This window comes from Silurus aristotelis (assembly GCF_946808225.1).
Source record: "Silurus aristotelis genome assembly, chromosome: 26".
Classification (NCBI taxonomy): domain Eukaryota; kingdom Metazoa; phylum Chordata; class Actinopteri; order Siluriformes; family Siluridae; genus Silurus; species Silurus aristotelis.
This window is the reverse complement of record NC_139599.1, coordinates 11,029,721-11,054,490: the sequence shown is the minus strand read 5'-3', so window position 1 is coordinate 11,054,490 and position 24,770 is coordinate 11,029,721. Positions and strand designations below refer to the sequence as shown.

The window sequence follows — 24,770 nt, the reverse complement described above, 5'->3', positions numbered from 1 at the left end:
TGTTTTTCTGCACATGGCACAGGGCGACTACACTGTATTAAGGAGAGGATGACCGGGGCGAGATTTTGGGGAACAACCTCCTTCCCTCAGTTAGAGCATTGAAGATGGGTCGAGGCTGGGTCTTCCACACAGCCAGGATAACCAAGGAGTGGCTCTGTAAGAAGCATATCAAGGTTCTGGTGTGGCCTAGCCAGTCTCCAGACCTAAACCCAATAGAGAATCTTTGGAGGGAGTTAAAACTCCGTGTTTCTCAGCGACAGGCCAGAAACCTGACTAATCTAGAGAAGATCTGTGTGGAGGAGTGGGCCAAAATCCCTCCTGCAGTGTGTGCAAACCTGGTGAAAAACTACAGGAAACGTTTGTCCTCTGTAATTGCAAACAAAGGCTACTGTACCAAATATTATCATTGACTTTCTCAGGTGTTCAAATACTTATTTGCAGCTGTATCATACAAATAAATAGTTTAAAAAATCATACATTGTGATTTCTTCATTCATTCATTCATCAGCGTCAGATCATTTAAATCACCATATTCAAACAGTCATTTTACTGTGGAGTTTTGGAGAAAAGTAAAGGCAAAATCACTCCAAGCATCACTGCATTTTTAACCATGTTCCACATTCAAACACTCATAAAACATTTTTCTTTATAGGTTTGCTCAATCTTTAAAATTATTTTTATTTACAGTATCCCTGTCTATTACTCTCTTAAATTTTATCTCATTTTACTGTGGAGTTTTGGAGAAAAGTAAAGGCAAAATCACTTAAAACCTCAGGTGCATTTTCAATCATGTTCCACATTTAAACACTCATAAAACATTTTTCTTTGTAGGTTTGCTCATTTTATGTTATGTTTCGTTCTATTTTCACAATTTACAAAGGCAGGGCCTGCATCTTGTATTTTTGGCTTGTTGTTTCTGATTGCACTTTAACCCAAAGTGGGTTATAATCCCAGAAGGGTAAATAAACTTTATTTAATAAAGTTAAAACTTTTTTTTTTTTTTTTTTTTTTTGTCATATGCAGATTGATTTTAAGCAGGGGGGAAAAAATCGATTTAAATCGCAAATCGGATTTTTTGTGAAAAAATCGGGTATTTTTTTTTTTTTTACGCCATATCGCCCAGCCCTAAGCAGCACTCATATATTTCTAGAGAAATATTAAAATAATAAATTAAGATTTGTTCGACTTACCGTTATCAGCATGGTTTGAGGTAGATAGAGCTGTTCTTGCACCTTGCGGCACTCTCGTTGTCTTAGCCAGCTGTGAGAGAATGACAAATGCCAAAAAACAAGTTCAGTTCTTGCATTTTTCTTTTGAAGTGAATAATTCACTGCCACATTTCAGGTTATGGCCAAACAGTTTAGCACTCATATGGCCGCAACAATAGACATAGTCTCAGATAAACATTTATCATTTGCAGCATTTTGTATCATTTGTTTAAAATATAAACTTATTACGCGTTGCTTTCAACCCATTACTTTTCAGAATGGCTCCAGGACTGCTTTCATGGCTCCAGGACTGATTTCATATATGAAATAAACACTCAATTGTTGGGAAATTCAGCATTTACAACTTATCTTGAGCATTATCAACTCTATATGATGGATAGTAAAACCCAGTGTTAACATTTCAATTTAGGTAGAAAATTTTTCGAGAAGTGTGGGTGCTTCCTAACAGGTTATACATTTTCTTCTGTATGTTTGTGGAATGTTCTGTACAATCTGGAATCGTTTCACGAATGTTTATCCACATTACCTTTAATTTCAACTTTAAAAATATAAAAAGACATTGTCCATTTTATATATCACTTAACAGGAAGTTTTGGTCGCTTTATTAAAAGAGTTGTTTCTGTGTGCTGTGTTTGAAAGAGAATATATTTTTTTTACTTTAAATATATATTTGATTCCTTTTCCCTTTTTTCAAGCTTTTTAGCATGTACTTTGCATTCATTACATATCGAAAAGACTTACTAAAATTATCTTGAGGAAGATTATCTTAAATGGCAATTTTTACATATTTTTGTTAACCAATACTGTATTTTTCTATTGCCTATTTTAAAGAACAAATTAAATTTTTTGTGATGTTTGTTTTGTTCTCTCAACAAGGAAGGGGATACTTGAAGAGTACAGTGAAATCACCAGTCTCTTAACAGATGAAATAGTAAAGGTCCACAAAGAAATAAACACCTGTATTGATCTAATCGATTCTACATCGGAATATGAAAACTTCATTGAAGTGTACAGGTTTGTAAAAATACTCAAAAAAGCCTACAAAACCTAGCGAAAACTATTAAACTTAACATTCTTATTGTTATTATTATTAATACTGTTGTATTTCCTAAACCAGGTCACCTAAAACCAACGAACCAAATGTAGAATTTGATGTCTCATTGTTAGAGGAAACAGAGAATCTTCAAGCCAATGAGATTCAATGGAATAATTTAACAGCAGAAAGTTTACAAGCAATGTGAGTTTTCAGATTTTTATTTACCATTTAAGTTTCGGTCATACATGTTCTTCATGGCAAATTTGAATTTAGCCTGGCTATTCGTGGTTTGTTATAAAGTGTTGACTGAAAGTGCAGCGGGAATACGAAGGACATTATGTCAGATTATGTGCACCTGCATTCACTGGCCAATAGATGGTCAGTTTTTAAAACTGGCTAGATACAGTTTTAGCTGAGAGGAGCAGAATATAGTTTGCAGTAATTTGTTAATATGTAGGGTTGATTATCTCTTTGCTAATGGTGTGTTTGTGTTTAAAACTTCAGTCCCTTGTTGGAGTATGGTGTCACTACATATTTGTCTTGATTTTGTCAAGGTTGAAGTGTACAACTGAGGAGCTTGTGTTAACCCAAAAGAGTCTACGCAGTAAGGAGGACCTTATGGCAGACCTGCAGAGCAAAATTGAGGAGTATACCAAGCATTTCGAGAAGAAGTCAGAGTATGTAGAGCACAGTATCTGACAACCACATTTTGCTTTAATCTTTTTGGAAAACATTTCTTTTTTTAATTGCATGTTGGCAATGTCTTTGTGTTGTAATCTATGGAAAGTGGGTGTTATTATATATTATTTATTATGTATTGAGTACCTAGTGATAAACAAATTATTTTGTACATCTCTAAGCTTGTGTTGTTTAAAAATGCTTTTGGTTACCTTTTAATTACATGTGTATGGTCTGCTTTGTAACAGAACTAAGTATATACTTTTAACACTTAGTTGTGGCTCTCTCATGTATTACCTGAATTGTTACATTCCAAAAAAAAAAAAAAAAAGAATGTTTTTCAAAAGTAATGTGTATTGTCTCTCTTTTAGTAAGGTGCTGTTGCTGAGTCAGAAGCAGTCGCTGGAAGAATTAAAACAGATGGTGCAGCTCCTACGCTGCTCAGAAGCCAAACTGAGCTCCCAGAAGAGGATGCTAGAGCAAAAGATGCAGGAGAATGAGGGCAAGGAGCCTCCAGCTGTAGTCAATTATGAGGAAGATGCACGATCCATCAACTCAATGGTCTGTTTAAAAATATATTTTTATTCTAAAAATATATAATATATTTAATATATTATTATTTCTCTCTATTTCATTAATAATGTAGACATTTCTGTATTTTTTGTAATGACTAGGACAAAAGTAAAGACAGAACTTCAAAGTTTGACACCCTTCGCCACTCTATTGCTGGCATTATTCGTTCCCCAAAGTCTGTACTGGGCTCATCCTCAGTAAGTGCTATGACCCGCCCTTTAGCATTTTCAGTTTCAGACTGCTAGTTGAATACAGTCAAATAAATTTCAGCGCCTGTTGATTATATAAATTTGATATACACTGTTCTTTTTATTTATTTATTACTAATAATGAACAAATTTGACATGAATAACATTGTTTATTGTATTTCTGCCATCAAGTTCATTGATGTGATCCCCATCAGTGAAAAGCCTTTGGGGGAACAGGAGTGGTACCATGGGGCGATTCCACGCACTGAGGCTCAAGAGCTGCTTAAGCAGCAGGGAGACTTCCTGGTTCGTGAGAGCCATGGAAAGCCTGGCGAGTATGTGCTCTCTGTCTTCTCAGATGCCCAGCGCAGACACTTCATCATTCAGTTTGCAGATGTGAGTACTGGAAATTTTTATATATAAAATACATTATTATGTTGAGTATTAAATGGCATTTGGATTGCATCACTACAAGCAATCAGGTCAGCAATAGAAAGATTTCTAAAGCTATCTCTAAAAATAGGGCTTTGTTGTTTCTTTCTTTGTTTCTTACTGGATATTTATTTTTACATGGTTTCATTGTCTGTTGTTCTGCAGAATCAGTATCGATTTGAAGGCACTGGATATCCCACCATTCCGCAGCTGATTGAGCACCATTACTCTACAAAACAAGTCATTACTAAAAAGTCTGGAGTCATGTTATTACACCCTGTATTAAAGGTATCACACTTTTGACCATGATGCATGTCCCATGAGTTGCATTTTATTTTCACATATTACCTAAGATCTCTTTTTAACCAATTTTGCATGTTAAATTTAAATTGTAAGTGTTCTTGTACTGTTTTCATATATCAGTGGTTGTCGTTCTTTATATACATGTATGCAGTGACCGATATATGACCCGATATTGCTGTTTAATGAGTGCATGTTTGAAAATTATTTTAAAAATGATGCCACTTTTTTCTTTAATAGTTAAGAGTAAATATGTTTTATGTTCATATGTTTGTGTACTATTAATCTAGTAAAACTAATTTGTGTGGGGTTTTTTTGTTGTTTTTTTTCCAAGGATAAAAAATGGATTCTTAATCATGAGGATGTCATTCTTGGAGAACTTTTAGGAAAGGCAAGTCTAAACTTTCCAATTAATATAATTTATAATAATTAGATTGTAAAGCACTTTTTAATGTGATCTTAATAAAAAAATATCACCATGGTATAAATTGTGATTTAGGGCAATTTTGGTGAGGTGTTCAAAGGAATGTTGAGGGATAAGACACCTGTGGCTGTGAAGACTTGTAAAGAGGATCTTCCACAAGACCTCAAGATTAAATTTCTTTCAGAGGCAAGGTGAATGCGCTTTACTATCAGCTTTATGCATATTAGATTATGTTCTATTAGCTTTATGCATAATAGATTGTTCACTGGCTACAATATTTATATTTTTTATGTGCTGTATATTAGGTAATTCTACATTTTATTTCTAAAAATATAGTATGTTTTTGGTTGGAAATTCAGTTGATTTTCTAAATGGTGTGTTTTGTTTTATCCTTAAGGATCCTTAAGCAGTATGATCATCCCAACATTGTGAAGCTAATAGGAGTCTGTACACAAAGACAGCCGATTTATATAGTGATGGAACTTGTGCCAGGTATGCTCATATAGTTTACCAACCAACTGAGTAATTGGAGAACTTCACAAGGAGTATCTTTGTCAAAGTACACAGTTGTAATGGTGTTATTACAGGAGGTTTACCACAAGATGTAGACTAGTGGCAAGACCCAAACACAGGAAGACCAGATTAAATTTTAAGATTATTTTAATAAAGCCCATACAGTTCTGGAACATCATTTGGACAGATGACAAAAATCGCCTAAGTGATGGGAAGAAAATGGAGAAGAGAAGGTACTGCTCATGATCCAATGTTGGCCCCGTGTCTCAATTATAGATTTTTTTTAAATTATGGACTATTACAATTTGTGGACAAATTTCAAATGCAGAATGACATAAACCAAAATACTTTTCATGCCCTGCCTCTATATTTCTACTGAGTTTAGGTCTGGATTTAAGATATTTTTATTATTATAATAATTATTATTAAACCGAAGGTCTTCACTTTAGATTCCTCAGCCAACATTTTGCTCATTGGCAAACTATTTGACACTGTGTGATTGCTAATAGAACAGGTACCCTAGCAATTATTTGACTATGTGACTGCTAAGAGAAGCAGCAGGATGAATTGTGTAGTGTATAGCCCTACAATATCAGATTTAGCCAGATACTTTAACAAACCACTAAAATAACAGTGACATTTTCCAAACATTAATTGACTTGGCTGGAAGATCTTTTGATTTTACAAAATGCAATTAAAAATGTCATTTCACTTTCCTTTCTGGTCAGGAGGGGATTTCCTTTCATTTTTGAGGAAGAAGAAGGAAGACCTCAAAACAAAACAGCTACTAAAGTTTGCCTTGGATGCAGCTGCAGGAATGGCCTACCTGGAGCTTAAGAACTGCATCCACAGGTAGCAAGCTCCAAAATTCAGCATTGAACATTCAACCACAATTCCAAAGTTTGGACACTGTATAAAGTGTCAGTAAAAACAGAATGCAATGGTTTTTGAACCAGGTTCACTAGGCATGATGACTGAGTAGAGGATCCAGACATCAGCTTTAAGAAAGTTGTTAAAAAAAAAACGGTTAATCCAAAAAAACAGGCAATGGTCGAGGCCGGTAGCAAACAATCATAAACAAGGTAAACAGTCAGAGGTCAAAAAAGTGAAGACACTAGAACATGGCATGGTAAAACATGGAAACACTGGCCGGCATAAACAAGACAAACAACCCGTTAGTAGGTTAATACACAGCAATGAGAGTGTGTATGTGTGTGTGTGCCCCTTTTTAAGTCCTCCTGCTGGGAACTGAGAGGAGTCTGCGATTGTTTCCCAGGCAATCTGAGCGTCTGTGAAGTGCAGTCCAATAGGACCTAGTCATGGTGGTTATGGCACACTCTGGTGGAGAGTGGGAGTAACGACAGGGACCGGATAGGTGACAGACCTTTAGGTTACCTTGGTAACCACGGTTTTCTGATAACAGAAGTTAAGGTATCTCACTATGGGAATCGCCTTGGGCGTGACCAATCCTTGAAAGCACCAATCACACCACGTCTGTCGGTTGACAGACCAATGACGAGAGTGATGCAGGACTGCTGACAGTCCCTGCCTCATTCTGACCATATCTCTTCTCTGTGCAAAGTGTGGTGAGATACCTCACTCCTGTTATCAGAGGACCGGGGTTACCTAAAGTAACACTCCCGTATTGCAGATATGCTGTCCGAAGCAGGCGTGTCAACCAACTTAGTGATGTGTGGTAAAATTAACATGAGCTTTCCACCCTTCACCGAAGAAACCATCCCCATTATGATGTTTCCATCTTCTTTTTTCCTTAGATTTTTTTATTTTTTTTTTACTTAGGAGAGAATGAGCCAACGAAGGCTCCGTGACGTCCAGCCTATAAAATTGGACAAAAGTGTGCGGCAAAGTCTCACTGGCTAGCTTTCACTAGCCAGTGGGACAGGCGCTGCCGGGAAACAGGAATTCTCTTACGAGAATCAGCCCATGATAGCTGATTACTCCGTCTCAATCCCTTCGTCCTGTCCACATAGTTTGTGCCCTGTCCGTGCGTTACATAACAATGAAGCCGCTCCTCCTCGTTTGAGAAAAAAAGGAGGCGTATGAAAAAACAGCAAATCCACCTGCCTGCAGGCAAAATCTGACTCGCTCACGTTAGGGACAAATGCCGAATTAGTCTTGAGAGTCACTCACGAGAAATCCATAGCAAACCGCATACAGGAGTCATGAAGTTCACTAACCCACTTCGCGGTTGAAAGAGATAATACCAAAGCAACCTTCAGCGAAAGAAGTTTCAAAGCAATTCTATCGGCTGAAAAAGGAGGCTGAGAGAGGCACTAAGGACCACAGACAGATCCCACTGCGGAATCAGCGGCTTTGAAAATGTGTTCAAGCATCGCGCCCCTTCAAAAACCTGCACACAAGTGGGTGATGACCAATAGTATTTCAGGTCAATCCGAACGTGGTATGCAGGAACAGCGGCGTGGTAAACCTTAACGGTTGAAAACGCACTGCATTTACATTTGCGGCATTTAGCAGATGCCCTTGTCCAGAGCGACGTACAAAAGTGCTTTAAGTCTCTAGCAATGAATAAATCTTTACTGGTACGCAAGATTACAAACTTGCCCTTATCTAAAAGTTCTTGCAAAAAGCATATCATCTCTGCCACAGAACAGTGAAAGGGGACAATCTGCCTTTGCGTGCACCATAGCTAAAATATATTCCATTCCCTCTCATATGCATAGCAAGTCGGAGCTGCTGGTGCATTCTAAAATGTCCCAATCACTCTCTGAGGCGAACCTGTGACACTTAAATTCAACCTCTAACAGGCCAGAGCCAGAGAGCTACTCTGTTCGGTGCTGGGTGAACAATTTCTTTGCGCGCTTGCGAGAGGAGTTCCCTGCGCACTGGGAGAGGCCAGGGCCGATCGTGCAGGAGCTGGATTATCTCTGCCAGACACAACTTCCTGGCCAGCTCGGAGCCATCAGTATTACTGAGTGACCGCATTCTCTTACTATTTTTAGAGTCGGTATGATCATATTCAGCGGAGGAATTGTGTAAAGCAGTATGTTTGGCCACGGGTCAGCCACCACATCCAAGACGTGGTGACTTCGAAGAAACTGCACGAAATGTTTTAAAGCTAGAAACACCGTTAACAGTTCCAGGAAGTTTATGTTTGTGTTCCATAGCGAGACAGGCTATTTCCCTTTCGCTATCCTGCCCTCGCACACTGCACCCCACCTGTGAGCCTGTAAGCAACGCATCAGTCGTCACTATTTTTCTCAGGGAAACAGCTCCCAGCAGATTTCCTGATTCGATAAATGTGTGATTTCTCCAGTGGCGGAGAGCGCGCAAGCAAAGTAATGATACTATCACTTTGCGGTTGATGTGGCGCTTCGGACATAAGCTCTGTGCTGCTACCCAGCACTGAAACACTCTCATTCGCAACAGTCCCAATGGGATAAAGGACACTGCCAAGCCATCAGCCCTAGAGTGTCTGAATGGGACTCTCTTCCCTCTCTGGAAGATGGAACTCTCTTCCCTCTCTGGAAGATAGAAAAGCCTGAAACAGGTCTGAGTTCAGCCTGAGACCCAGATAGATTACTTCCTGCATGGGCACCAAGCAGCTTTTTGTCTCGTTTATTCTAAAGCCTAAGCTCTTCAGGTGAGACACAACCATACTTGTATCCACCTCCGCCTGCCGCCGTGACAGAGTCCAAATATGCTGACACTATGAGACCCGATGTTCTTAGCGGTGATGGTGCAGCCTTGGCCCATTTGGTAAAGATTTCAGGCTAGTGCCAGCCTAAACGGAACTGTCAAAAATTCGTAGGCTGTGCCCTGATAGGCAAACCGTAAAAATTCCTTTGTGCCATATAAATACTTATGTGAAATTAAGCGTCTTTCAGATCTACCAATGTAAACCAGTCTCTGGGACTAATAACACTGTACAATGCTTTAATGAAAAAAAAAGGTAATTTTGAATTTGATTGCTGTAATGTCTCAAAATATTTGGGACAGGCAACAAAAGCCTGGAAAGTTTATAAATAAAACAGTTGAAGTTTATTTCTATAGCGCTTTTTACAATGGACATTGTCTCAAAAGCCGCTTTACAGAACGTAAGAATTATAGAACAAACATTTTGTTACTATCAATAGTTTGTAGTCGATTCAAAACTTAACAGGTAGCCAGTGTAGGAATGATAACCTTGGAGTTATAAGGTCATATTTTCTCAAAATAGTGAGAACTCTTTGAGAAGAGTTGGAGAAACATTTTGCAACTATTTAGATTAATTAACAACAGGTCAGTAAGATGATGGGGTATAAATAGTGCATCTTGGAGAAGCAGAGTCCCTCAGATCTAACGATGGGCAGAGCTTCACCAATCTGACAAAGACTGTAAAATTGCAAAACAGTATCTCATCATTTGCAGTACATTATCTCATCAAAAGTTATAAAGAATCTGGAGAAATCTCTGTGCATAAGGGTCAAGGGCAAAAATCAATAGTGGAGGCCCATGATCTTCGGGCCCTCAGGCAGCACTGCAATTAAAATCATGATTCTGTAATGGAAATCACTTAATTGGCTCAAATCATTGTCTGTGAACACAGTTTTCCATGCCATCCACATATGCAGGTTAATTATCAATCATGCATAGAAAAAGGCATGCATGAACATGACAAGATGTTAGCATGGCAGTAGCCCGCAGCAGACACTCCGGATTCAAAATTGTGCTATTTTTATGTTGTAGCCTGTCCCATGCAACATATGGACATCAGCGCAACCGCTGTCCGTTTGTGCCATTGCCAGACTCTGCAGAAATACAAAAGTAACCCCAACACCACCATAAATGATGATCTGAAGCTATGTGCCCTCGGCTTGCTTCGAGGACCAGGCCCCCAGACCTCTGTGTCACTTGTGGATGACGGCCAGAGGAAGGGACATCAAAAGCGGTTCACGAGAAAGTGAGCAGGTTGTCAGTGCTAGGCTAAAAGCTTGCTCTAACCAGCCTGCTCTATCATGCATCCTGCTAGCAAATGTCCCCTACCTTGGCTACTAAGACCACATCTCTGTTTTGCTGATCCTACGTTAGCAAGTGCATTGATGTCACTGTCCCAAAGAACTTCATCTTATGCTGCAACTGTGGATAACTGGAAAGTTATCCACAGTCCTAAAGACCCAAGACTCCAAACTGTCTCAGGGCCAAACTGTCTCAGGCCAATGTAATGTAATGCATTGTGTGCACATGCCCAGAGAAGCCACAAACACTTCACAGACAGCTGCGACACATGGTGCATGTGGCAAAACATCTAAGCAATCACCAACTATAGGAAATCACCTGATTTCAATAATGATAGCTCCCTTCTATATGCGCTGAACAGCTTTTATGCTTGATTTGTACGACAGAACAACGTGACAGCGGGGAAGACAACTCTCTTTCCACCGACCAGGGGATTTATTTCTTCACAGCTGATGTGATGAAATCTCTATGTAGAGTTAACCCACAGAAAGTTGCAGGACCAGACAACATTGCTCAGAGGATGTGCAGAACAACTGGCAGATGTTCTTACCGATGTCTTCAGCATATATCTGAGCAGTGCTGTTGTCATGCCTCATTGACTAACGTCTTGTTTCACTCACTCATTATGAAGTGCTTTGAGAGGCTCGCCATGCGGCACATCAAGACTTTGCTGCCCGTATCACTGGATCCACGGCAGTTTGCATATGGCCCAAACTGCACCAGCACACTCCACATAGCACTCAGTGACCTGGAACACAAGGTTTCATATGTACGAATGCTGTTCATAGACTTTAGTTCAGCATTCAACACCATTGTCCCTCAGCACCTGATTGGGAGCCTGATCTTATTGGGATCAGCACCTTGAACACCATCACTTTAACACTGGGGCCTCTCAGGGCTTTGTGCTCATTTACCTGCTATTCACCCTGCTGACTCACGACTATGTAGCAATGCACAGCTCAAATCATCAAGTTTGCTGATGACAGGACTGTGGTGGGTACAGAGATGAGGTACAAAGTTTAACGAACTGGTGTAAAGCTAACAATCTGTCTCTGAAAGTAGACATATGCCAATACCAGACACTTATGATTTTACAATTGTCCTTTTTAAATTTAACTCATGAGAGATGCATTTCTTTTTACCATTCAAAGCACATCAACTTCACACATAAGCAAAAAAAAAATATTTCATTAAATACATATATAAGGTTGCATCAATGTATCTCATTCATTGTTTAAAAGAAAAAGGAGAAAAATATGCATCCCCAAAATATATTAGTCCTCAATGGTCAATATTTGGAATAATGCGAGATAGCACTTATGAAGGTAAAAAAAAAAAAACACACACTGCCGCACTCCAAAAAGAACTGTAAACTACTAACTACATGTCAACCCGTGGCTCTCAGCAGTTCAGATAACGAATCGGAACATTTATGTCCTTAATGTATGGTTCAAAAGACAAAATATGTGTGGGTTAAATGTCCACTAAACACATCCTGTCCAAAAGTTTAGACTCTTCGGTCTTGGTGCTTAAGGTCTGATGATCCAGTTTCTGAACAGCCCAAACAAACCAGAAAAGGAGCATCTTACATGAATTTTGGTGATCCAAGCACTCCTTTAGCAGTGCAGAGAACAAGGCTTTCATGACACGACATATTCTTCCACGTTAAATGTTTGGTTAATTTCATTTGTTCCGAGACTCCAAGTCGTTTAACATTGTACACATTTTCAAACTCGATACAGCAAACGAGAAGAAAACTTACTTTTGGTGCAGCAAACAAACAGCTTCTCTCCCCTCCACACAATTTAATTTAAATTTTCACAGAAGGCAATGTCTCCTGACTCCCCCCACTTGCTTCATTGCATATTAGGTTTTTTAGTTCCTTTTCATTACAACGTGCACAACATTCACATGTCATGTGTTTACTGTTTTAGAGAGTTACTGTCTCCTTGTCTCAGGTTGTTTTTTGTTTTTTTGCACATCACGCTTTTTATCAGTGCTCAGTTAAAAAAGCCACATCTCTGATGGTATGGAAGTGCATTAGTGGCCATGGACTGGGCAGCTTGCACATTTGGAATGGCTCAATCAATGCTGCACTTATATACAGGTTTTGATGCAACAAATGCTTCCATTCAGAAAACCTTTTCATTGAAGGCTTTGCATATTTGAGCAAGATAATGCTATATGCATACTGCATCTATTACAATAAGCATGACTTTGTTGTAGAAGAGTCTGGGTACTGAACTGGCCTGCCTGCAATCTAGGCCTTTCACCATTTAAAAACATTTGGCACCTCATAAAACGAAAAATATAACTGAGGACACTAAGAACTGTTGAACAGCTAGAATCCTGTGTCGGATTGTGTATCAGTGTGTGTGGGTCAATATTCCTCTCCCAAAACTTCAACAACTGGTCTCTCAATTCTCAAATGTATATGGACAGAGGACATGATGCACCGATGGGCCCTGTCCAAACTTTTTTGAGACCTGTTGTGGCCTTCAAATTATAATTTTAGTCTCAGTTTAAACTTTTTGTTTGTTTGTTTGTTTGTTTGTTTTATTATGAATAGGATATGTTTTAATAAGTTCTAAATTGTAATTGAGGTTAGCGCTTCTCTTGTATACTTTCATACATACACCCCTCTATTACCTTACATATCATATGATCATATCAAATGACATATGAATTTTCCGGTCCTTAGCAGGTCTTAAAATTTGGTAAATACAGACAAACAATAATACATGACATTTCACAATGTCCTTATTTATTTTAGAAAAACAAAGCTTAAATGGAAAAGCCATATGTGAAAATCTAAGTATACCTTAACTGCTGCTAATTAAATGCACTTGATTAATTTAAGGTTATAGTGTGCCCACCTCTATAAAAAAAAAAAAAAAAAGCGCCCAAGTTTAAGCAATTTCCTGGTCTGAAGCATTCAGGTGTGTTAACACAACACCAAAGAGAATTCTGTCGTGATCTTAAAGAGCTAATTGCGGCTGCCCATCAAATGGAAGAGTTATATGATCATTTTCAAACAATTTAAAGCCCATCATTCTGTAGTGAGGACGATTAAGCACAAATGGAAAAAATTCAAGACAGTTTGCTTTAAAGCAAATTCACCCCAGAACGTGGCAACATGGTTTAGGTTTGCAAAGTAGGATCTTAACAAATCACAAGATTTCTGTAAGTGTCTTTTGTAAAGCTGTTTGGGCATAATGCACAGTGCCACATTTAGCAAAAACTAATCACAGTATATAAGCACAAACCTTTCATACTAACTGTCATGCACAGTATATGAAGGGGTAATGGTTTGGACTTGTTTTGCAACCATAGTACCTGGGCAACTTGCAGTCATTGAGTTGGCCATAAAAAACTCTGTATAACAAAGTAGAGTTAAATGTAAGGCCATCTATCTGACCACTAAAGCTTGGCCAATATTTGGTCATGTTACAGGACAATGAAATCTACAAAAAAATGGCTGAAAAAGAACCCAAATTAATGATTTGTTCAGTCCATATCTCAGTCTGACTAAATGCTGTGGCAGAACCTTAAGAAAGCTGTAATTAAGCAAATGCCTCAAGGAACAAAAGCAAAACTGTAAAGAAGAGTGAGCCAAAGTCCCTCAACAATGATGTAGGAGACTGGTAGTCATACAGAGCATGAATATTTTAACTTATTGCTGCTAAAGTTATTTAAAGGTAAAGGTTGTGTTTACCTATTTCTAAGACTTGATAATTTTTATTATTTCCTGATAGGAAAATCCAAAGAATTCAAACTAACCTCATCAAAGAATTCTACACAGTGTTGCCAGTTTTTTAATTAATTAATTAAATAATTTATTTATTTTTTTACTTTCTCAGGCAATTATGTGATTCATATAGGAATAATTTGCTTTATTAAAATACATCATAGTAATACAATTTGGTACATTGGGCATATCACAATTAAACAATTTGTAGAATTTTGTGGGGAAAAAAATGGAGTTTGTACAAACAACTTTGTATTTTGTTTGGTTGGTTTTTCGTACGGTTATAAATATTGGAAAATTATTTTCCAATATTTTAGAAAGACCGGAGCACCAATGATTTTTTTCCTGCTGTTTTAACTGTTTTCTGCAGCCTGTTTCTGTCTTGTTTTGTTGCTGCTCCAAACCAGATGGTGATTGATGAGCACAGGACAGATTCAATGACTGCAGTGTAGAACTGTATCAACAGCTCCTGTGGCATCCTCTGCTGGGCCTTTTTCAGAATCAAGTTTATGTTGGATTCCCATTTTATGTCTTGGGAAATGGTAGTGCCCAGAAACTTGTAGTTCTCCACAGATGACACAGGGATTTTGGATATTGTGAGGGGGAGTTGTGTTGAAGGGTGTGTCCTAAAGACCACTATCATCTTCACAGTTTTGAGTGTGTTTAGCTCAAGGTTGTTCTGACTGCACCATAGCACCTGCTGCTTCACCTTCTGCTCATATGCAGACTCGTCGCCATCTTGGATGAGTCTGATGAGCATGTGATTAGCCAATCTTTGTCACAAAACGGTACGAAATTGAACTCTTCCAGGGTCTTCATCACGTTAGACCTAGAGGACACTGGTCTGTTGTTATTGAAGGGTGTAAGGCATGCTGTCTTTGGTACAAGAACCTGACTAGGGTTTGCAGCTGTGTATGCTGTGGAAATGTATGTCTTTGAAAGAGATGCGAAAGACATTCTTTTAAAAAGACAAATCATAGCCAGTTATATCACAAAAAACACTCATTAGTGCAGTTTTTGGTTATAACAAAGCAATCATTACTTCTGCAGGCTCTAACATTAGCTTTTAGGAATAAGTGGTAGTGAGTTTCGTTGGTCTCTACAAAAGTCAAACCCAGTCAATAAGTACTCCTCTTGACGATTTAACATATTCTCTGAAGCTGAGATATGCTTGTACAGTTTAACCATATTACAACTGTAGAGAACCTTAGAATTTGTCATTAATGAGTAAATAATGCTTTTACAGAGTAGAATAGAAGTCAAAGTCTGCTTTTTGGAGATTGGCTGGTGGAACCTGAAAATTCAGCACATCATCATCATGTCCCCCTTCACTCTCCTTCATCCTCAACCATAATAATTAGCAGGATAATTAGAGCAAAAATTGTCCCAGTGATCTAACTGAATGTAAAAACAGGGCTGAAGTAATGGATGATTGATGGTGTTGATTGGGCTACCCAGATTTAAGCTACAGAAGAGCTAAGAAGACTTTATGGATTTATCTTGTACTTGAGAGGTAATCCTCTCAACCCTTAATAACAGGACGGACGATTGATATAATGCCTGAAGATAGATTTTAATCTCATATTAACAAAATTAAGAACTAGGTAATCATTCAACTTTCTTTAACAACATTCTATTCATGATGAGCTATTAAAAAATTCTCACATTGTATCCATGTTTCTAAATTTTGTGTAGAAAGTAGAGCCACTGTTTTTCACTCACATCTTTAAACATTTCTCCAAATTATCAGACAGAATCTAAAATATGTAGGGTAATCCAATTCAATTATATTGTCTGCACCATGAGCAGGTGCCATGCTCTGCACAATGTTCCCGAAACAAAATGGATTGATCATAATCATAATGGATGGCTAAGTGCTACTACCTATAATTGACCCCAAATTCACTGTTTTTTTTTTTTTATTGTAGTTTTCTGGGTTATGTGTCATCAGAGTAGAATCATATGGAACCATATGATCTTAAGATAGTAGAATAAAGGGATCACTGGGCTGTAAATTAGGGTAAAAATTTGCTACGCAGCAACAGCAGCTTCATTAGAAGAGGATATCTGATTAATTTCTTAAACGAAATGCTTGATCAGAGCATTTCATTACAACTTAAAAATGTTATCTGAGGAATTTTACAATAGATTTATAGGGTTATCAGCGTGCTCATCTTTTAACTGCTAGATAACTATAGTAACTTTTTTTAGAAGACGCAGGTGTTCAATTTGTTTAAATTAATTAAATGTGCTATTGTAAGGAAGAAATAAGCCAGTTTTGAACTTGATAGCCATACCACATCTTAAAATAGTTTGGATGGGGGCAAAACAATTTCAGAATAATGTAAATATAAATATCAATATAATCAAAATATATATAAAATTGAATATATATCTTATCATCCACAGTACATAATATCAAAAGAATTGTAAATCTTAAGAAATCTGTGTGCAAGGGACAAGGCAGATATCAATATTGAGTGCTTGTGATTTTCAGACCCTCATGTGGTATTACATTTTTAAATTCATTAATCTGCAAAGAAAATAACTCGTAGTCGAAAATTGTTCTGTGATCATACAATCATAGAAACAATGGACAGTGTATCCATCTTCTTATCAGCACTCAGTTTAAAAGCCTGCATCTGTGATGATGGGGGGTGCATTAGTTTCTATGGATTGGGTAGCATGCACATCTGGAAAAGTACCATTTCCAAGATGTTTACAGACTGTTGTTAAAAAAAAGAGGGGGTTGCTAAATTTATTTTGAGAGATGTTGCAGCCATCAGATGTAAAACCGCATTATTTTTTTCTTAAAATAATCCTAAAAACAATTTGTTTAAACGTGTTTTCTATGTTCTATTGTGAATAAAATATAGGTTTATGAGAATTTCAAATCATTGCATTGTCTTTATGTACATTTTACCCAGTGCCTAATTTTGTTTGTACATACATTCAGCTCAGACACAGAAGCTCTAGAACAGAGCATGTTTACATAGATGCTTGCTTCTCTTAGTGTTTTAATCCTACACACACATTAATTCCTCCCTGTCTCTCTCTTTCTCTGACATGCTCCTTTGTCTGTCTCTATTTACAATTGAGATCTTGGTTACATTCTTAGATATGGTATTTCTTCTGGCTTTTTAAATTTTATTGCCATTTTGATGGCTATTTAATGTTTCAAAGTATGCTTTCTGAAACCAACTTTATTTTACTCTTAGCTAAAATTACAATTTTACTAATCCTGGCATTTGAAACGTTATCATTATCAAAATGCGCTCAAAGTGCGAAGCAGAGACTAACCAAACTTAGGTCCGCCACTTAATACTTTCCTGTGGGATCTCAGATTTTATCTATGTTCCGCAAGTAAAAAAGATTGCGTTTGTTAGACGTGCACTGAAACGAAATCCCAGTGTTTTTTTCTGAAAACCATAGTTACAGATACTTGGATCTACATTAGGCATATGATTACATATAGCTTCATTGTTTGCAGGCAGTAATCAAACAATATATTTGATCATTTTTTCCTGAATCCCTAACAGACTGCTTAGTCCAGCGAGAACCTAAAGTAGGGCCCCCTTATGCTTCTTGCTTCTTTAAGCATGCAGATTGTTCAGGAGAAAAAACACTATATTTTAAATACTCCCCTCTGCACTTCTCACTGTCTAATAGTGGGTTAACAAGACTTCAGTGTACTTCAAAAAACCTAGACAGAAGTTCTGCTTCACTGATCTTGAACAAGTCTCATCCACCTTTTTCAGTTTTTCCAATACAGATCCAGGAATATTAGTCACACAGACACCAGGAAATGTTTGAATTATATAAAAGGTTTGTTGACTGAGAGGATGCTATATGGACCGCTGTGATCACTATGAGACCATTAAGTTATGTATCAGTACATGAGGAACAATTGAAAAATTGTTAAAGGCCATTCTTGAGACTCTAAAGGAATATCTAATCTTTAAGAGACAGTTTGCAAAACAGTCCAGTAATCGGGTTACCACAAAGTTTTTGAACCAAACAACAATATGGTTTTGTGGTCTTGGCTGACCCTAAAATCCCCCAGATTTCATCTGCTATCAGCTAGGCTAATAAATAGAGTATTATATGTAGATGTGCGAGAGTGTGGGCAGGTTGAGGAACTAGATTAAACTCTGGGACAAGCTATAATTTAGCAGAGGAGGATTGTTGCGTCGCAGATATAGATGTGTACCTCTTTTGAGCATGGTTGCTTTTATCCTCCTGCATCCTCACTCAACTGTATTTCTGCCTGTAATGTAGACATACACAATATATATATATATATATATATATATATATATATATATATATATATATATATATATATATATATATATATATATATATATATATACATACAGTGAGGAAAATAAGTATTTGAACACCCTGCTATTTTGCAAGTTCTCCCACTTAGAAATCATGGAGGGGTCTGAAATTTTCATCATAGGTGCATGTCCACTGTGAGAGACATAATCTAAAAAAAAAAAATCTAGAAATCACAATGTATTATTTTTTTTAACTATTTATGTGTGATACAGCTGCAAATAAGTATTTGAACACCTGAGAAAGTAAATGTTAATATTTGGTACAGTAGCCTTTGTTTGCAATTACAGAGGTCAAATGTTTCCTGTAGTTTTTCACCAGGTTTGCACACAATGCAGGAGGGATTTTGGCCCACTCCTCCACACAGATCTTCTCTAGATCAGTCAGGTTTCTGGCCTGTCGCTGAGAAACACGGAGTTTGAGCTCCCTCCAAAGATTCTCTATTGGGTTTAGGTCTGGAGACTGGCTAGGCCATGCCAGAACCTTGATATGCTTCTTACAGAGCCACTCCTTGGTTATCCTGTCTGTGTGCTTCAGGTCATTGTCATGTTGGAAGACCCAGCCTTGACCCATCTTCAATGCTCTAACTGAGGGAAGGAGGTTGTTCCCCAAAATCTCGCAATACATGGCCCGGTCATCCTCTCCTTAATACAGTGCAGTCGCCCTGTCCCATGTGCAGAAAAACACCCCCAAAGCATGATGCTACCACCCCCATGCTTCACAGTAGGGATGGTGTTCTTGGGATGGTAATCATCATTCTTCTTCCTCCAAACACGTTTAGTGGAATTATGACCCAAAAGTTCTATTTTGGTCTCATCTGACCACATGACTTTCTCCCATGACTCCTCTGGATCATCCAAATGGTCATTGGCAAACTTAGGACATGCCTGGACATGTGCTGGTTTAAGCAGGGGAACCTTCCGTTCCATGCATGATTTCAAACCATGACGTCTTAGTGTATTACCAACAGTAATCTTGGAAACGGTGGTCCCAGCTCTTTTCAGGTCATTGACCAGATCCTCCCGTGTAGTTCTGGGCTGATTTCTCACCTTCCTTAGGATCATTGAGACCCCACAAGGTGAGATCTTGCATGGAGCCCCAGTCCGAGGGAGATTGACAGTCATGTTTAGCTTCTTCCATTTTCTAATGATTGCTCCAACAGTGGACCTTTTTTCACCATGCTGCTTGGCAATTTCCCCGTAGCCCTTTCCAGCCTTGTTGGATTCTTACTGATTGTATGGGGTGGACAGGTGTCTTTATGCAGCTAACAACCTCAAACTTTGAGGGTCAGAATTCTAGCTGATAGACAGGTGTTCAAATACTTATTTGCAGCTGTATCATACAAATAAATAGTTCAAAAATTATATATTGTGATTTCTGGATTATTTTTTTTTTAGATTATGTCTCTCACAGTGGACATGCACCTACAATGACAATTTCAGACCTCTCTCGATGATTTCTAAGTGGGAGAACTTGCAAAATAGCAGGGTGTTCAAATACTTATTTTTCTCACTATATATATATATATATATATATATATATATATATATATATATATATATATATATATATATATATATATATATATATATATATAAACACGATTAACCGTTACACTGCCTAAATCCCGACGCATGAACCCAGCAGTAAAAGAGGGAGGTTAAAATAGCAATTCTTTTTCCACACCTTAACACACCTGGGTTATTTATACACAGAAATGTCATAAGAGTTCCTGTACTTTGTGTTAAGTGTTGAAATTATTATAATTTTTTTTTCCATTTAGGAGTTGCAGCCCCACAGTGTAATCTATTAAGTTTAGTTACCGTATTTAGTAACTGGATATATTGACACTTGTAAAATCTGTATTTGTGTTGGGAAAGGGAGAAACAAAATCACATCTCTGTCTTACTCTTAATTTGTCTGTCATAGGGATTTAGCTGCCCGGAACTGCCTTGTGGGGGAGAACAGCCTTTTGAAAATCAGTGACTTTGGAATGTCACGCCAGGAAGATGATGGGATTTATTCATCTAGTGGCCTCAAACAAATTCCAATAAAGTGGACTGCACCCGAGGCACTTAATTATGGTAAATATATTGTTCCTTATATTTTACATGTCTCTCAAGCAGCTTTCTGCAGGTATGTTGGAATGCATTATGTTCAAGGTCTAATCCAAATCATAATCAAGTATTTTTTTCTTTGAACTCCTTAGTCCTTCCCTGGTTGCCCACGTGCCTGACGGCATTTTGATGCAGGTGTTAAATGTTTACATGTTTACATTTAACACCTTAATTAAATGAAATGGGGACGAAAGTAACCATGATGAACTATATATGTTTTTAAAGGTCTAGCATCTCAAGCATCAATGTTAGATCACTGTTTTTCAACGGAAAGTGTATGACTATTGTATTTGCTGAATTTAAGCAGTACAATGCAACAGAATAACATGTATTAAAGCATTTTTGGTCCAATTCAATGAAACAAGAGTGTTGTAATTCAGATGATTACTTCTTTGTTTATGTTACATAGGAGCGACAGACTAGTTGAAGGTGGAGATTGGACTGCATCAAGGAATCGGCTCTGAGCCCTTTCTTGTTTGCAGTGGTGGGGGACAGGTTGAAGGACGAGGTCAGTCAGGAGTCTCTGTGAACTTTGATGATTGCAGATGATAGTGATTTGTGGTGAGAGTAGGGAGCAGGTTAAGAAGAGCCTGGAGAGCTAAAGGTATGTGCTGAAGAGAAGGGGAATTAAAGTCAGTAGGAGTAAGACAGAGTACATGTATGTGAATAAGAGGGAGGGCAGTGGAGTGGTACAGTTGCAAGGAGAAGAGGTGGTGAAGGTGGATGAGTTAAAGTAATGGAAAGTGTTAGAGAAGTGAAGAAAAGAGTGCATGCAGGACGGAGTGGGTGGAGAAGAGTGCCAGGATTGATTTGTTATAGAAGAGTATCTGCAAGAGTGAAAGGGAAAGTTAATAGGACTGTGGTGAGACCTGCGCTGTTGTATGGTTTAAAGACAATGGCATTGACTAAAAGACAGGAGGTGGAGCAGGAGGTAGCAGAGTTGAAATTGTTGCGTTTTTCGTTGGGAGTGACAACGATTTTCGCATAAATAAAACTACACTTTGGTGATAAAAAAAAAAAAAAAAAAAGCAACATTCTTTTGTAGAACATGGTCTTACAAACAAAATGTGACCAGCCACTAAAAAAAACTTTAAAGATAGCTGGAATCTTGTGGTGAGGTTTTGTTATGTACCACCAATCATTTAAAAAGTTTGTCAGCCAGTAGCATTATGGAATCAAAATGACTGATGCAAAGTGTAGTCAATTAGTGCATGTTTCTAACAATATATGTGAGGTTTATATTCCCCATGTGGGCAAGTCTTTTTTATTCCTGTCAGGAAGTGGAATGCATGTCTCGGTTCACAGTTGTTTTATTGGAGATTGGCAATGAGGAAAATATTCTTGCATATTCTTATTTAAAATATAAACTCATGAGACATGTGGCTTTCAACCCATTACCTTTTTTAGATTGCTACAGGATTGATTTTATGTATTTATATATGGAAAAAAAATGTTTTTTCTAAGAAAATTTATATTCAAGGCACTTCAGTGTTAATCACTTATCTTTTTTTGACCTATATGAACTCTGGATAGTAAATGGATAGTAGATGGATAGTAAAACCCACAGTGTTTTTTTTTTTTTCAAAGAAACCTAAATTGTGTAGCATACTGTTGTCAGGAACTGTTACCATTTCAATTTAGGCAGGTCATTTTCAGCTGTGAGTTTCAAAAGCGGATATTATATAAAATATTATATTTACTTTCTTTATTTATACCAGCATGGTTGAAGTATTAAACCATGCTGGTGTAAAGTTCTCATTCACAGGGTTGTTTAACAAAAAAATTAAATTATTGTTTATAGGAAGTTTCTGTTAGATTATGCATATTTAACATTGATAGAATATATTGACATTTTATCCACAATAGAACATAGAAAACATCAAATGTTTAAACTGGGGAAATTTATTATTTTAAGGAAAATTGTGTAATTCATATTTTGATGGCCGCAACATCAAAAAAGTTGGGATAGATGCAAAAGGCTGAAAAGTAATTGTTATTAAAAAGAAACAGCTTGCCATGCAAATTGGTAATGCTAAATTATGTACTGCATTTATTCTAATAGCATGGTTTTGTGATAGAAGAGTCCAAGTGCTGAACAGGTAAGACCTTTCACCAATTGAAAACGTTTGCCGCATCATGAGATGAAAAATATGACATAAAAGACCCATGACTCTTGAGACGCTAGATTCCTGTATCAGACATAAATGGGGCAACATTCCTGTCCCAAAACTTCAGCAACTGGTCTGCTCAGTTCCCAGACATACAGTATACCGATCAGGCATAATATTATGACATTATAACATTGAGAGGTGAAATGAATGCAGATAATCTCTTCATCATGGAAATTGTAGGTAGGTGGGATATATTAGACAGCATGTGATCCAACAGACAAGCTATTGTAGTTCAAATTACTAAAGAAGATAATGCTGGTTCTGATTCAAAGGTGTCAGAATACAGTGCACCACAGTTTGTTGCATATGGGGCTGCATAGCCACAGATCATTCAGGGTGCACATGCTGACATAATGTTATGCATGATCAGTGTATATGAAGTGTTGTAAAAAAAGAGAGGCGATGCTCTACAGTGGTAAACTTGGCCTGTCCCAACTTTTGAGACGTGTTGCAAGTACCTTATTTTTACTTAAAAAAAAGTTTGTTTTTTATGTTCTATTGTGAATAAACTATGGGTTTATGATATTTACATTTTTTTATTTACATTTTTACACACAGTCACAACTTTTTTCAAGTTGTGGTTGTGTGTATTCACAGACCAGCGCTCAGCCATGTGCCCACAGAGACATATTTCTACCGCACAACAATCAGCAGCCAACTTCCCCCTCTGACGAGAAGAAATCAGTCACAACTAGTGGTGCAAAGGGACACAAAACTCGCAGTGTGGATCACATTATGGTTTTTGAGTCACAAACTGGATTTATTTTCGGATCAGCAAAAAAGGACAGGAGACAAATGTAATTTGCTTTCCATTTACAGCACGGAACTTTTGGTTTTAACAAGAAAAAAACTGTTATCTATGGTTTTACCAAAAAATAACTGTCTCCCTGAGATTCCCCTTTGACATGCTACATTTATCACATGTGCAAAGCAAGATATCTGTGGCCCAATCCAGCTTCTGTCACTGCATTTAATTGGGTTTAGGCATTATCTGTGGAGACTGTGATATTGCTACATGTATTGTGCAACTTTAACTTTCATTCTGCTACTGCTTCTATCTACCTACCTGTACCTGAGATAGATTTGTGCTTGTGTGGGCTGTGTCTGTTGCATTGGACTTCACATCTCCCACTTTGCTATGATGTAGTGAACAGTTACAGTAACTTAGCCTTCTGTAGCTCTTTGTGTCCACCCGTGTGTGGCGATTAAAATAGAGGATGAATTAGATAAGCCTGCAAGAACTGATTTTTTTTGTTCTAGTTCATAAAGTTCTTGCATGATGGGTGTGTGAGGGTATTTTGTAGCATAGTTCAAGCACTGTCAATATATTTTAAAACCATTAGAGTATGGCCTTATGTTTGCAGTGATAAACATTTCGATAGATTTAATAGTCGTTTTCTCCCGTACGCTTAAATGCCACAGTGAGAAGCTGTTGCTGTAGTTGTTGATGTTTGGATCCTGTCAATGGCAAAGCAGTGTGATGTTGCTTCAGTTTTGTCCACTACCCTTCTTTCATTATTATATTTCACGGGGAAGCCAAAATGCTCCTGTACATTAAATTTAAATGATGCGGAAGGCTTTTTAAGTTCTTCTGCTCTTCCGCTAGCCATTGTTGTTGACTAATTAGCATGCCCTATTCATGTATACACATTACTGCTCTGTGTAGTTAAAAATTTTCCTTGAAAGCCATAATGGCAGAAAAAAAAATCTGTCACACTTTGATAATTACAAAATTAAGATTAATCCGGAAATGTAAAAAAAAAAAACAACAAATAAAGGCTCATTAATCCAGGGGTCACGTGCTTTTTTAAAAAAAAATTTATTAGTCAGAAGGCTGGTGATTTCCAAATAACAAACCTAAAATAATAGCCAGCCAGGCCAATAAACTGTCTCACTACTTTTTAAGATGAGATATACATTTATTCGTCCCTCCGTGGGAAAATTTCTGAAGTCTTTTTTCTTTAGTCTTTGGTATCAGGCAGGCTGCAATTGCTGCTGTCTTGTCACTACGGGGACACACCTGCCCAATACCCATGTGGAGGC

At 37.6% G+C, this 24,770-nt stretch overlaps 1 protein-coding gene across 4 annotated transcripts in view; it reads left to right on the top strand.

Annotated features, from left to right (window-relative positions):
* The window catches only part of fer (fer (fps/fes related) tyrosine kinase), a 66,572-nt gene that overhangs the window by 28,838 nt on the left and 12,964 nt on the right, over positions 1-24,770 (top strand). For 3 of the 4 annotated variants that reach the window (XM_083531824.1, XM_083531825.1, XM_083531826.1), the window contains 12 exons: positions 2,106-2,243; positions 2,347-2,466; positions 2,820-2,942; positions 3,315-3,504; positions 3,618-3,713; positions 3,897-4,100; positions 4,302-4,424; positions 4,771-4,827; positions 4,936-5,051; positions 5,258-5,352; positions 6,102-6,225; positions 20,369-20,523. In XM_083531824.1, coding sequence (XP_083387950.1) covers positions 2,106-2,243; positions 2,347-2,466; positions 2,820-2,942; positions 3,315-3,504; positions 3,618-3,713; positions 3,897-4,100; positions 4,302-4,424; positions 4,771-4,827; positions 4,936-5,051; positions 5,258-5,352; positions 6,102-6,225; positions 20,369-20,523 — 1,541 coding nt within the window. The remainder of the gene's footprint in view (positions 1-2,105; positions 2,244-2,346; positions 2,467-2,819; positions 2,943-3,314; positions 3,505-3,617; positions 3,714-3,896; positions 4,101-4,301; positions 4,425-4,770; positions 4,828-4,935; positions 5,052-5,257; positions 5,353-6,101; positions 6,226-20,368; positions 20,524-24,770) is intronic. The other variant, XR_014531824.1, reaches the window with a different exon arrangement.